Source organism: Quercus robur, chromosome 8, assembly GCF_932294415.1.
Source record: "Quercus robur chromosome 8, dhQueRobu3.1, whole genome shotgun sequence".
NCBI lineage: Eukaryota > Viridiplantae > Streptophyta > Magnoliopsida > Fagales > Fagaceae > Quercus > Quercus robur.
In genome coordinates this window covers 8,956,998-8,972,289 of record NC_065541.1, presented here as the reverse complement: position 1 = coordinate 8,972,289, position 15,292 = coordinate 8,956,998, and the positions used below count along the sequence as shown (strand labels likewise).

General features: G+C 35.0%; 1 protein-coding gene across 6 annotated transcripts; it reads right to left on the bottom strand.

Moving 5' to 3' along the window:
• Positions 1 to 228: 228 nt before the first annotated feature.
• Positions 229 to 14,076, bottom strand: LOC126694465 (DNA topoisomerase 1 alpha-like). 6 transcript variants are annotated; one of them, XM_050390737.1, is made up of 16 exons: positions 13,852 to 14,076; positions 9,701 to 11,154; positions 9,312 to 9,506; positions 8,056 to 8,136; positions 6,709 to 6,768; positions 6,457 to 6,551; positions 6,100 to 6,256; positions 5,799 to 5,924; positions 5,137 to 5,217; positions 4,947 to 5,037; positions 4,717 to 4,850; positions 4,272 to 4,340; positions 4,087 to 4,176; positions 1,507 to 1,610; positions 1,247 to 1,415; positions 229 to 640 (listed from the first exon to the last, which is right to left on the bottom strand). In XM_050390737.1, exons 2-16 carry the CDS (start codon positions 11,123 to 11,125, stop codon positions 572 to 574), a joined length of 2,946 nt encoding a protein of 981 aa, XP_050246694.1. In that variant the 5' UTR covers positions 11,126 to 11,154; positions 13,852 to 14,076; the 3' UTR covers positions 229 to 571. The 6 variants fall into 6 exon arrangements, with proteins under 6 accessions (XP_050246694.1, XP_050246695.1, XP_050246691.1 ...); XM_050390738.1 differs by having other exon boundaries at positions 9,701 to 11,151; XM_050390734.1 differs by lacking the exon at positions 13,852 to 14,076 and adding an exon at positions 12,978 to 13,136.
• Between the last annotated feature and the right edge of the window lie 1,216 nt (positions 14,077 to 15,292).

The following is a 15,292-nucleotide window of genomic DNA, read 5'->3' as shown; positions in this document are numbered from 1 at the left end:
GTGTTATGCTGACACCAATGCAATACGAAAAAATTATAACTTCGTATACAACGCAAATAAACCTAAGAAATAGCCAGTAAGGTTCTCCATGATGTGCTTATAGAATGTTCTCAGGCAGATTCAGTGACTCCACTTCAATGCTCCAAATTTTAAAAAGACACTAAGCAGGAAAAAATTTGCATTACAATTTCCAAGCCAAAGAACTAAACAAGCAAAACAAACTGGAGAAAAAATAAAATGATATGACCAATGAAATTTACTTCTTTTCTAGAATTTTCATGTACTCTGAACATTTGAACTATTGAAATAAGATGTTTGAGAGTTCAAGCAAACAATGTTGCCTCAACTTCTTAGCCGGGGGGAAAAAAAAGTGAGGAATGGGGTAACTCGGCCCATAATTAGATTAGAAGTACATACAACATCAAATTTTCCGCTTGAGACTAAAAAAATGTTAATATCTTTAATGGAAAAGGATAAAACAAAATGGACATTTGTTTTTTTTTTTTTTTTTCTGTTTTTTTAGGTGGGGGGATACGGGGTGTTGAGGCCAACTGAGGATCAGTTCAAAATATCAGAATCTGAAATCAGGATCCACATCCATTGCCCAAGCAAACTTCGCCAGAAGAGACTTGTTGAATATCTGTGAAGTTTGGGAAATGTAAGAAGCAATTAACCAATAAGAAACAATTATACCAATGCACAGAATGAATGCAATTACTTCAAACCCATACTTTGTGTGTGTGTGCGTGCGCGTGCGTGCATGTGTGGGGTGGGTGGCTCCATGCAGGTAGGTTTAATTTATCAATGTTACAACATTGTTTTCTTATACCCTACATGGTTCCAAATCATCAAAATGATCAAAGATCAATAACTACTCCATCTACAAGATGTATGAATTTCATTTTTCTACATACTCAAATTAAACATAAAACATTAGATTATGAATTAAATAGTAAATAATATATGACTAGCATAAAATTTGGCATGTGAATTAAGAACAAAGAGAATATGCAGTCCACCAGTGGGATTTTCAAATGTTAACATTGGTATGTATATACGTGCATATATATAGCCAGAACTGAACCTAGTGTATCCAAGACATGGTATTACTACATATTTACCACCAGACCGAGACACCAGTTCTACCTTGATTGCACTAACTGGTTTAAGAATTGCTTCTAGTGAAAGTGAAATATGCTTATTGGTAAGATCATTCACCCAAAAACTAAATGCAGAAACTATTCACCTTCTCGATGGGAACTTCATGCCGCTTGCACCATGCAACTGTGATCCTAGGGTCAAGGTAATTGATTTTGGATGTGCCTAACGCCACAGTTTTCAGATCTTCTTTTGTCTTCATATCCAGTTCCATTTTCTCGATCTTTACATTGGTTTGAGCAATCTTTTTATCTATCCTGTGTAACATAAAATCATAAACTATTGTGAAACCACATATATCAAAACAGGATGAATAGTTGGCTTAAAAAGGCAAACATGTGGTATTACGCTTCCGGAGCCAAATTCCTCTTTTGTTTTCCATCAGCATCCTTTAATGGGGGCTTTCCTTTCTTTGCCCTGTCCAAATCTGTCTTCAACTCTTTCAGCAAGCCCTAACAAAAAAATGAAATAAAAATTAAAAAGACTCAGCATAAGTGTGGACATAAGTCACAAAACAAACAAAGCACTAGTTACATGCAAATGCACGCGCGCACACACACAAACACACTTCTCGCATCATCAATAGAAATACTAAGGGGGATTTCTTAGTATCAACATGTGGCTAGAGAGATTTATAAAAACAAGGGGAAATTATAGTAAACCCACATGTGGTTTGGCCCATTTTCAATTCGCCTACCCGTGATTTAAAACTTAACACTCTGCCCACTTATGTTTAGCTCCGTTTGGTCTCTGTTACCCACGTTTGGCTTTTCTGTTAGAAAACAACTTTTACCACCAAAACATAACATAACACAAATCAAAAAGTTAGGGTTTGAATTTTTTGAAAGAGCTTGGGTTATGGGGTTTTGTGTCTCTATGCAAACTACTAGTCCATATACTTGTGTTTCAACCTGCTCCAGTGTCATTGAAGAGCTCATCTTCATGACTTCTTCAAAATCAGGCCCGGGGTCTGGCTTTGGCAACACTGAACATCCAAACTGGTTCATGCTTGCAAGAAAGAGAGCATGTGTTCACTCTACATACTTGATAGATCCCACAAGTAACACCATGATAGTGGGAACACAAAGCTTGTTAGGAAGCTATTGATAAAAGATATAAGCAGTTGCCAAAACCTGTAATATGAGTCTAGCCAAGTGTCTAAGCCAGAACTCATTATCCTCAAGAGCAAAAGAAGTGATGGTATCAGGGCCACCAAGATGCAACAAAAGAAACGAAGCCCAGAATGTACTCATTATCCTTCAACCCCTCATATATCAAATACACCACCTCCCATGGTGTTCACAAGGTCAAAGCCACCCTCTACATTCGAGACCCATGGAAGTACTCTGTTTTCAGTCAGTGACATTTGGGAAGTATTAGTTATTGGAAAGACAATTCGGTGTTTTCGGTTAATGGGTATTGATCAAAATCTTCTGGGAAGCTCTGTATGGTCAGATCAGGGAAGAGTTATGTTGGTTTGTTTAGTTCAAAATATCCAGATGTTGTTCTTAAGTTTAATTATTCAAAAAATAATAGCCTTTATGGTAGTTTGATTGGTGGAACATTAGAATGTTTGCATATGAAAAATGATTATAATTACTTTAAACCGATTGTGATATTGGGGTTGTCTCAGAATTTCTAGGGCTCGTGAGGAACAGTTTCAAGGGTTTGTGTTCTTGATCCGTGTTATGTTATGAATTGTATTAAAAAGGTGTTTTTCTAACGTCTGAGGGTGAGGTGGGTAACGGAGAACAAACAGATTGAAGTTCAAGTGAGCAAAGTATTAAGTTTTAAACCACAAGTAGGCAAAGCGAAAACGGACCAAACCACAGGTGGGTTTATTGTAATTTCTCCTAAAAATAAAATATCACAAGATAATCACAATCTCAAGGCAGTAACTCAATAAAACCTCCAACATTGACATGAATGCCATCTGACACTCATAATTGTAAAATTATTTTGCAGTTCTTTCTTCAACAGTCGAGTCAAAGCCTGCCTTGTTTAATGCTTCTTGCCTTTATTTCTTCTTTTTGTTTAATTTTTCTTTTTAGGGTCTAGGTTGGTCCACATTGTCTTTTATTCTTTTCTCTCTCTCCTGCTTTTCATTTTCTTCTCTCAATTCAAAACTTCCTTTTTCTACAAGGGTGCTAAAAACCCTGTCTCTAATCTCAAATTATCCTATTACTTTGATATAAATCCAATTTTAAAAATAAAAAAGGGAAAAGCATGTGCCATATAGTATATATATTTTCTGCTCTTTCTTTTCTTGTTAAGTTAGGTCTCAACTTTACTAAGTCAATTTCTTTTTCTCTAGTCATCCTTATAAATAATTAATCATGGAAAATGACTATTGGTGAGAAAATTTTAAGGTAAATTTAATAAATTTATTTTATAGTCTATGCCAATAGAATATTACAGATGATAATACCTCATCTAGCAAATTTCAGCCTCTGAAGCTCTTTTAGGACTCCACCCATGACCTCAACCTCCATATTTTGTTCATAGGGTAAGGAGATCACCTCCATCCTTTGTTTATGGGGTAAGATGTCATGATCCAAAGATCATTGGCCCTTTAGCTTTTTCAATGTACTTTACCAAACGTTTATCATAAAATCCTAGAATTTCTCTTCTTTACATTAAAAAGTTGCACACTCAATGGGTCTTGAAGCTATGACCCTCCACCTTGCTCTCACAAGAGAAGGATATGTGATTTGAGCAAGAGTTCATTGGCATAAAATCATAGAAACTTCAATTGACTTCTACCTTAAATTTCCATAATCTTTTCAGATGAGTTTGGATATTAACATGAATATTGATAAATCTATTGATATCTAGTGCACTGGACCCTCAATATGATGGTTGATATTGACATTTATTCACAAAGCAAAACAAACCATGTATGCCTTTCACTAGACATATGGTCATTACCTGAAGCTCACTAATCTTCTCATTTAACCTTGACATCTGTTGACTGTGAGACTTTGAAACACTCCTTTGATGGTTACAAATTATTGCAACCTGCAACCAGAAAAGCCAGAATTTTGGATTCTGCACGTAACTTGAAAGGAACAAAATCATAGATCACTTCACTTTGACAGGGAGGACTTTTTTACCTCCTTGTTTGCGTGCTGATAAACAACAATTTTCTCCGCAACATTTCCATCTTTAGTTCCCCTATTTAACTGCCAAAAACACAAGGAACCAATCCAGATGGAGATGCATAAACCCTAACAAGAAATTAACCCAAAAATTTCCCTTGAAGAAAAAAAAAACATTTTAATCCCTTTTTAAACTGTTATAAAAAAGACACCAACTTGAAGATAGGAATAAACTATATAAAGAATTAAACCAAAAACTTCCTTTAAAAAAGAGAGCATTTTAACGAAATAAAACATAGGACTAAGTATGCATTAAAGTTTCACAAGTAGCAATGGAACTATCTCAGCAACACTGTTAATACTAAACAACAAAGATTAGATCCTCGTGCCTCTGCTCGCCATTCATATTAATGGCAAAAATACAAACTAGACAAGTTGTGAGATCCAAATGTTTTCTTACCATCTCATCCAATGTGATGGATGCATTATATGTTCGAAAGACTTTTGCTGTAAGACCAGGCATGAGTTCTTTTAGATGAGCATTCAATTTATTGGTGTCCAACATGTCAAAGAGGTCATCAGAGCCACGTTTTCCTGCAGCAAACAGAAAATAAATACTCATTGGCTGTTATCACAAACTATATATCTATATTCATATCTAAAACCTAAACAGTGACCCAAATTACTCACCAGTTTGGAACTGTTTAATAGCCTTGTAAACAGGAAGCTCAACTTCAACTTTATTTTCGTATCTAATTGAATCTTTACCAAGGAAGTTAAACTGAATTTATCAAAAACAGTTCACTGGTTACCACTGGCAATAAACTGTACACGAGGAACTATATGGGATGGTTTTTTTCTAAAACTTATTCCATTATACCTCCAATGTGTTTGGGTCTACTGCTTTTACATTCTCTACTTTCAATGTGCAGCAACCAACAGTATCAGCCTCATCATCATCCTGCAGTAAAGCAGCCGATGATATGAGAGAAAAAAAAAAAAAAAACACCCAATAAATTTTGCTGGATAATGAATGCAACCATGAGCACTTGAATGGCTGATTGCTAATAGGAATTTAAGCTGCTTAATTCTTAAAGCAGATTAAAAAGTAAAAAGTATAATGCAAGCAACACAATTACACTATACCTATTTAGAAACAAACATACAAAAGCAAAAGAAGAAAAGCTTGAAGAAAAAGAATACCAAATGGTTCCAAATTAAGGAGAATCCTAATTTAAGCAGTCAAAATGCCAGTCATCTTTTAAGCTATTCTATTGCTTTTCCTAGTGCCAGATAAATGACCTAGCATGTGATAAAGAATTCAACTGACCGTGAAAGCCTTATTCCCCCCCCCCCCCCCCCCCCCCCCCCGCGCCTTTTTTGGGGTAACTCTGCTCTACATAGTGCTGCTTTTTTTTCTCTCTCTTTTTTTTAAGGATTACATGGTGCTTATTTACAAACATACAAAAACCTAAATAAATGTGTGCAAGCACATGCAGGGGAAGGGGGGTTGATTCAAGTAATATTTTATACAAAATATACCTTCTCATTGCCAGCCCTCAGCGCTAGTTTATCAATAAGATAGGTAGCAACTGCAATTTGCCGTTTCGAGACATCTTTGCATGTAAAATTCTTCGTGTATGCAGTCCTGATGTTTTCTATGTAGTCCTGCACTCAAAATTTCAGGTTTTAGCAAAATATTACTAAGGTCCTTCAATATCATCCCAGGGAGGGTATAAAAGCTAGTACTAAAGAACATTTGACAATTTTCAAAGCTAATAACCAAAATTTTATGTAAAAATCCTTAAGCATTATGATCAGTAATTTATTGCACGAAAAGAACCTTCAGCATCCTTGCTTTTTCATATTTTTCCTTGTCACTTTGCCCCTTCAAGGTACTACTAGCTGCAAGGAACACATACTTGAATTCCTTTGGATTGATTGGATCATTCCAAAAAGCTAACCATGTGACAGTATTGTCATGTCTTACTTCCTTCCAGCTGCCAAAGATTACAAATTCCAAAACTTAAAAACAGTCACAGAAAAATACTTGGCTTAAATATAATACTTTATTCAAAATCACTTGCATATATATATATAATTGTGTGTGTGTGTGTGTGTGTGTGTGTGTATATAGTACAGTACTTAAAAGGGTCTTAATGACTTGATTTCTTGTCAAGGAGATTGTGAAGAACAAAACCTTTCACCAGGGATAGGGCATTCTGGAATTGAAGCATCCTTTCCAACATTGATAGTAATGTCACTAGGACGAATGCGTTTTTTCAATTTTCCCATCTGACAGCGTAGAAGCAAACCATCAATAACAAATTCAGATAATAAACTTTAGAAATAAATAAAACACATCCACTTATGGCAACAGCAAATCCTAATACTCTGAATTCAATCACATACAACTCTTAAATTATCTTAGGTATAAAAATGTTAATAGAACCTTTGGATGCTCTCCACGGCCTCGGAATAATCCGGGTGGTTCAACTCTAAAGTTTCCAACCTGAGATTGAGATTATAAAAAATTAGATGCACAATTAAAGATAACAACAATATGCATTGAGGTCCACAAAAGGAAACACGTGTATTTATCATCTATAATATATCATAATTAGTGAATACATCAACATAATCAAAATAGACAGCATAAATAATAATAGAGGAATGTGGGATATAAGCAACATTAATTTGATAGGAAAAATTATATAGCATGGGAATAGTTCACAGACAACTATTCACAACAAACTCAAAGCCAGTTGGAGGACTGTTCATCCTTTACATCCACCTCACAAAAGAGAGTCAGTGATGTGATTTGGAATACTCTTGGAGGTTATGAATAGAACAAAGGCAACCATACAAAAACTTCTTCACAACGGAACAAAATGAGAAACATAGCCATATATGCATTACCAATGTAAATTCTCAAATCTTTCTAAACCACCATACAGTAGTCAATGCACCCAGGTGACCGATAGAACCAGAAAGTCAACTTGACACTATCGGAAACTCTGCAAAGTCAATGTGAAATTGCTTCATCTAGAAGATATTAGTTAAAACAAGATGGAACAATATATGTAGATGTTGAGGGGAGGGGCAGGTTCTATGAGTTGAGAATGCAAGAATTATTTCTTCTAAAAGTTGAAGTAATCATGAAAGGGCTATTGCAAAAATGCAACACACTTGCTCAAAGTAATTTGAAGTAAAGGCCTTAACCATATGGTCAATAGCATGATTTTTCTATTTTAATCTGAATAAATAAAAGTTGCACTAGATACGTGACTGACTTTAAACCCATGGAAAATACTGATTATATAGTAGACACTGAGGTATAGAAAAGATATAATTGTCATATTTTTTTTACCCCTAAGCATGTTTCTAGAAATGTCCCAATTAGAAGGGGGAGAGGGAAGGGTAAATTGTATTTACCCACCCTGCACTATAAGTTTTTGCAATCAACACCCTAAGGTAAGAATAATTTGCAGTGTCCAACCCACCAACCAAATCATTTTTAAAGATAACAAATTAGTGGCTAATTGGGCGTATTGTAGATTAATTAGAAGAATCTGTTAATTTATACATAAATCAATAGTCCAAACAACATATAAAATTCAAAAATCAATCAGCAAAGGCCTAGAGAACATAATATAACAATAAAATAACCACATGTAAGATAGGTTTAGAGGATTGAAAAGAGGGCAGAATATCCTCAAATCTTCAAAATATTACAACCCCCCAACCAAAAAAAAAAAAAGAGAGGAAAATAGAAGAAAAAGTCAAGGCTAAAAGAAACCTTCTCTTTAACACCATCAACAACGGCCCACATATACTTTTCCTCCTGCTTCAATTTCTCTTCCTTCAATGCCTTCTTCTCCTGAATGAACAGAAACTTCTACGTCAACTGTTTTGAAACTGAGAATGCCATATTAAAAATATATATTAAATCAATTTTTTTTTTTTTTTAAAACGACATTAATTTTTTTATTCGTAAGTTACTGACACACCCAGTGGATCTTGAAACCTAAGACCTCACCTCCACCTTGCTTTTACAAGGGGAGCAGGTGCCATTTAAGCTAGAGCTCATTGGCAACAGAAAGATCTTGATTAGATCTGAGCTGCTGTATGTAAAGCAAATTGACATAATAGCCGCAATGTGGAAGCACAGACAAAAGCAATTATGTGAGAAGCAATTGATCATATGCACATCATGCTTCATGAGTAGTTGTCTTCCATACCAGGAAAGGAGCAACTGTTTAAAACACTAGCTCCAGAGGTAAATGCCATCATTAGATATGGAAGGCCTATTCGTTTCAATGTCATTCTGGCTCTTATAACAATTGGCAATTGAAGTTCCAATGTAATCTTTGTTTAGACAACACGCGTGTTGGAAGAGTGACATATATAAAGGTCAAAGACAACCATTTTGCAATAAAAATAATCAAAATGTCTTTTAAATCATATATCATAATTTCTTAGCATAGTTGTAGTCAAAAGCTAATGGATCAAACATACGGTAATAGCTTTTTATATGCAACAGCATCTTTAATGCGAAGCTTTCATGTAAATCAGTAGAAAGCCCTAACAAGCTCAACAATTGCCATTAAGCCAAAGAGTTCTAGGTCCTCTTCGCACGAGAGAGAGATGGAGGCTGAGGTTGTGGCTTCAAAAACCACTGGTGCATCTATAACTTAACAATAATAAACCTCAAGTATATGCTATCAATTAGTGGACAAGATAGAAAAAATGTCATAAGCTGAACCCAAAAAAAAAAAAAAAAAAACTATTATTGAACTCCACGGGAATCGCATGCCTAAGTATATTCTGGTGACAAAAGCTTATATGAAAATGTCAAGGTCATTGCCAAAGAAACCATAGTTTCTGGTCACTGGCATTGCTTATAATAAAATGAGTAGATAAGATCTAGAACAATGAATTCAGAAGTAAAAGCAACTAAAGATATGAAACGATGCTTTGAATTTGTAATCAAGCTCATTAAGTAAAATTCATTGATTAACAAACCCAGAAAGCAGGTGAGAGCCACCAACTTACTTCTGTAGTCATTTGTTTCTTCTTATCCTTTTCCTTTTGGTACCAGTCATAAATTGGGGTGAAATCACATTTCTCTAAGCCCTGAATTACATGGTTTTTACCAAGTAATTTTCGCCAATCATTCCAGAAATTCTCTTTGAACTTATCTTTCTGCATGTAATCTGTATCTTTCATCACTGCAAACATTGTGGCAACCTGCAAAAAGAAATCATCAAATAGATTTAGAAACCCTGTGGGTATAAGGTATATGGTAAATGCAATGTCAGTAGGAGCAAGAGCAGAAATAATTGAAAGATTACTGGACTGAAGATTATGGATGAAGGCAAAGCAGGTGTGTGTGTGTGTGTGTGTGAGAGAGAGAGAGAGAGAGGAGGGGGAGGGATACTCACCTCCTCTTGTTCAGGAGTCAAATCAACTGGCTTCCCATTATAAAGCATCTTCACTCCATGAGACTGATATGGAGGTGGAAAAATGACACCATTGTGAACTAAGGTAGTCCATTTCTTTTGCCCATCACCAGAGCTAGGTGTCATTTTTGTCGATCTTATATATTTTGAATTTTTCACTACTTTCTTGGACTTCTTAGTTGTTTTCTTAAATGAAGAAGAAACAACTTTTACTGCCTTTTTCTTCGTGGAAGAAGACTTAGCATCTGATGCAGATGACTTCTTCATTCTCTGGGAAATTGGAATAAAGTCGTCGTCGTCATCGTCGTCTGCCTTTGCTTCAGCTTTGACTGATGTTTGCTTTATCTTCATTGGTGTAGATGCATCTAAGAGCTTTGCCTTTTTAACTAAAGGTTGTTCTGAGGAATTCACCTTATCTAGAGGTCTCTTGCTCGTTTGCATGGAAGACTTTTGTTGTTTATCCCTCGAGGTAGAACCATTTTGCTGAATTTTCAAAGCCAAAGGTTTCTTTTCATTAGAACTTACTATCTGCTGTTTACTACTGGATATACCCATATTGGATTTTGGTGAGAACCTTGAAGACAAAGGAGCTTCATCATCAGATTCTGCAGAAGATTTTTTCAGAGTGTATTTTGATTCTGATGCCTGTGATTTGTCAAGAACAGGTTTGGGGACAATGGTGGGTTTTGTCATAAGTCTAGCACTCAGTGGTTTCTCATCTTCAGAATCACTATTTTCTACGGGACGTTTAACAGAATTCTTTTCCTCCTTAACAGAAGTTGACATGTTCTGTTGGGATGAATGCTTTGAACGACCATCTAATGTAGTCGACGCTTTTGAATTTGCTACCAGTGAGTTTTCAGGAGATGCCTTGATGTCAGAAACAGGTTTGCTCATCCTTTTGGGGACAGCGGTGGGTTTCACCAAGAGTCTAGCACTCAATGGTTTATCATCTCCCGAGTCCTCAGAATCACTATTTTTTTCTAAAGGGGGACATTTCACAGAGTTTTTTTCCTCCTTAACAGAAGTTGACATGTTCTGTTCAGATGAATTTTTTGAACGACCAACTACTGTAGTTGACGCTTTTGAATTTGCCACTGATGACTTTTCAGGTGATGCCTTGATGGATGAAGTAGATGCCTTTGGGCTTGCTGGAGGATACTTTACTTGTGATACCTTGGTGGATGTAACCATCTTCCCCTTCTGCATACTGGAGTTTTGACCATTGGAAGAAGGCCCATCAGGAACCTGCCTCCCAGATTGTCCATCATGCCTTTGAGATGATGGCTTCTTTACTTCTGAATTTACTCGATTTTGCTTAGCTGTTGGGTTGGTCCTTTTGAAAATTAGAGGCTCATCATCATCAAAGTCATCATAAACTGATTTACCAGACGTTTGAACAGCCATTATTCAATTATGTACTGTTGCATCAGCTTCTGGCCACCAAACCAAAGAGAGAAAGAGATTAGAAATGACAGTTGGGACCCAAAACTCCAAGGCTTTATTATTAATCTCGAATAAAGATGCAGAAAAACAATAAATGTAAGAATAAAGTAAAGCATAGCATTATGATTACAATAAAAGGTCAGTCAGAACTAATTTCAGAGGCAGGGATAAAGATGCAGTTACTTCTATTGTATATCAATTCCATTGATGGAAGCATATTCAAGCTATTTATAAAATAAGTTACAACTAAACCTAAACAATAGAACACCATTTTCTACAGAATTCAAATCTAAAATGAATTTTTTTAAGCTAGAGTATTCAATATAACATAGAGAGATTAAGAAAGGGAAAGATCAATTAAGACACCTTCTAAGAGGTGGAAAAACCTAATACCATAAATTTAATCGACTAGAGACCAATCCCTACAAAAATTCAACCAAATATACACACACCCACCATAGCATTCTTCTTGTCAAAAGACTCAAAGCAGGATCAATGCATGGTTCCATTCATTCCATAACAATTAATTCAATTATGATTTAGCTTTTTTAGCCCATTTATGAAAAATCCAAATGAGGGTCACATATACTTATCCTAGCCCATTGCTTATCCTACCCCAAAAAAATTACACAAGCTTCTAATTCAATCATGAACCTCACAAGATAGAAGCTACCCAAAACCAAAAGCACAAAGATAAAACCACATTAAAGTCTTTAAATCATCTAACACTGCTTCCTTGAACTCATATAGCCCTACCCCTGCTCAACTCAACCAAACACAAGGTCTTTCACAACTCCTAACTAAGCTTCTTCATTAGCCTAACAATCCAAAGTACACATCTATATTCCACCAATGATTCCTACCTGCCACAAATCCCATACCCAATAGAATTCCTCATAATCCACCAGCCCTCCTTTTCCATGGGACAATTCTTATCAGGTTGGTAACCAATCACAAACTTAATCAAGCCAAGCCCAGCATTGCTCAAGCTAGACCCAATAAAAAGCCAAACTGGGATCCAACATTTAAGCTTCTCTCACTGACTCCTAGCGAGCTGGGCAACAAGCTCTCCACAAACAGCTCGTCTACCCATAATTTGTACCAAAGATTACAATTTCTTACACCCTTTGATTACCAAAAAAGTCAAACAAATCATAAAGCCTTAACATTCTACACAGCCTAGTTCCTCAGAAACCCAAAAACCCCAATCAAATTCACACAATTTACAGTGAACCCAGAAAGAAATCCAATCCAATTAAGCTAATTAAACTACACAAACTCACCAAATCCAATGTCCCCACTTTCCGCAAACTCCCCAAAAAAAAAAAAAATTAAACTGAAAAAAAAAATCCCAATCCATCATTCACCCGAGTTTTCTCTTTGTTTCCCTCAACTTTCTCAGCTACCAAACAGAATGTTCACATTAAGAAAAACAAAACCCACCAAAGAAAATAGAAAAAACCGCATAAAAACCAAGTCACAGAAGCTGATACAGAAACCCTAAAAAATCAAACTTTTTACTTCCCAATATATCCACAAACATCAATCAGATACAAAAGCAAAGTAAAATATCAACAACACGCATATTAAGATCAATCCCACAATACCCAAATGAAGAAAAAAAAATTTAAAAAACAGATAGATTTTTTTTCACATACTTGTTGGGAACCAAAAGAAAAATCATTCCTTTATATTTTTTTTTGTGTGTGTGTTCTCTGATCTGAAACTTATGGGTGTTCCTTTGAACTTGTGGGAGCAGATTGGATATAAGTATTGAGAATTTAAGAAAACCAGAGACAGAAGAGAGTCTTACAGAGTTTTGGGTACACCTCTCCCAGAGAAAGAGAAAGGCTTTGTTTTTGTAATTTGTACGTGTGTGTTATGTTAATCTAGGTGAGAATTGCTTGCCCTTGTGGGCTTTGTGGCTCAAAGAATGGTTTTTAATTTTTTACTCTTTTTTTTTTTGGGGGAGGGGGGGGGGGGGGGGGGTACCATATATATGTAGTATTTTTTTTTTTTTTTTTTTTTGGAGAATCATATATATAGTATTTTTAAATATATATATACATATATAAAAATAAAAAAGAGAAAAATGGATAATTGAAAGAGGGGCACTGGGTTTTGAGGAAATTGTGAAGTGGGTGTGAGAGTTAAGCTTTTGTCTACATCTCAGTCCTACTCATCATTGGATAATGAGTGAAGCTACGGCTGAGATTGAGACACGTCAGCAATAGATGCCTTTTTTACTGTGTCTTTTGGTCGGGATTAATAGTAATACCATAAACGATGTCGTTTTGGGTTGTATATGTTACTTTGGCCTGAGTAGCTAGAGAAAATAAGGTTTGGATTTGGAAGTGTGGATGCACACAAATTATCAAACCCATGCTTTTTTTTATTTTCTTCTTCTTCTTTTTTAGATTTAAAACTATATTTTTTTTCAATAGGAGGGGAATGCAATAAAAGTTTAAAACAATCTAAAAAGAGCAACCGGTAGCATAATTTTGCAAAATACAAAATAAAGGAGGTCATTTTACACGTTTTGATAATAATAAAAAGACACCCACATAATCAACCCAAAACCGAAGAAAAACTCATCCCAAACCCAAACCAAAATCAATAAAATCTAAATCCAACCCCAACGGAAAACCCATATGAAAATCCAACAGAAACCCATATGAAAAACCCACCGGAAAGCCCACTTCGACTCCGGTTCCGATTCAGATTCAACCTCCTCCGTCGTTGTCTCAGTCTCCTCCGGTGGGGGTTCCGTTGTATTACAAGAAAGCGATGACGCCCTCTCCGTCCAACGCTGTTGTGGCCGCGGAAGCTGAGGCGGACGATGTGGAGGAGATAAATAGCGAAGAGGTTGTGGTGGAGAGAGAGGGGATGAGGAGATTGGCGAGGGCGATAGAGAGGTACAGAGAAGTGTATGAGAACAAACGAGAGAGAGACGGACACGGTTGGGACCTTGGGTGGAAAAGAAAAATATTAATGGAAGAGATATTTATTAATAAAATAATAATAATAATAAATATTATTTAAATATGTTAGAGCGTTATTTTTTTTTTTTTTTTTTTTTTTGTGACAGGAACGAAAGTTACGAAACTAAGATTTAATCTTTGAGAAATCAAAGTATGAAATAAAATAATCATCAGCATTTTAGAATGAGAATTAATGATAAGATTCAATACTAAAGTAATACATAAAAATAAAACTAACATTTATTTAGTGCTAACAAAATATTTATTTTAAAAAAAAAAGATACAATAATTATTTTTTTTAATACATTTCAACTTAAAATAATGAAAATCCTCTATAATTGATTTTCATACAAAATTATGCAGTAATTTTCAGTGACTCAGCGTCCGTTTGACTGAGGTTATTTTAGAAATGGAAAATGAGAAGAGAAAATGAATAGTTGAAGTGTTTGATTGGAGAGGATGATTTTGGTGGGGTGATTTTGTTTTCTCTTTTTGCCCACATTTTGAGAGATTTTGTTTTCTTCACAAATTGTGGAGAAAATGGGGGAAAGTAGGCTTAGATGGGAAATTACCCGTCTGCCCCTCCCCCCTCCACGTTAGTTTTCTTTCTTTTTTTTTTTTTTTTTTTTGATAGGGTTAGTTTTCTTTTTTTCTTTTTCAACATTGAACATTCTTTTTTTTATTTTTTCTAAATAATAAGATTTTTTTTCTTCTAAACTATTTTTTATTTTATGTAATAGGGGTATGAGAGTAAATTTATACAAATACCATTTTTTTTTATTCTCTCGATTTTCTTTTCAATAAAAAAAAAGTTTTCATCCTTTCACTTTTTCATCCACTCAACTAAACACACATTAAGAAAAACTAAGAGAATGCTTGGTAACTGTTTTTTCCTCTTATTTTCTATTTTTCAAAAACAATTTTCTAATTTTGAAACTAAAAAATTTATTTGGTAACTCAAAATAAACAGAAAACAAAAAATGTTCTCAAAACTCAATTTATGAAGGAAACTAAAAACATACAAAATATTGTTTTCATTGTATAATTTTCAAAAGTCAAAAAAAACATGCATTTAATTTAATGAATCTGTCTCATTTAATGAGTTAGCATTAGAGTTTAAATCCTAATAACAACATATTTTGGTATT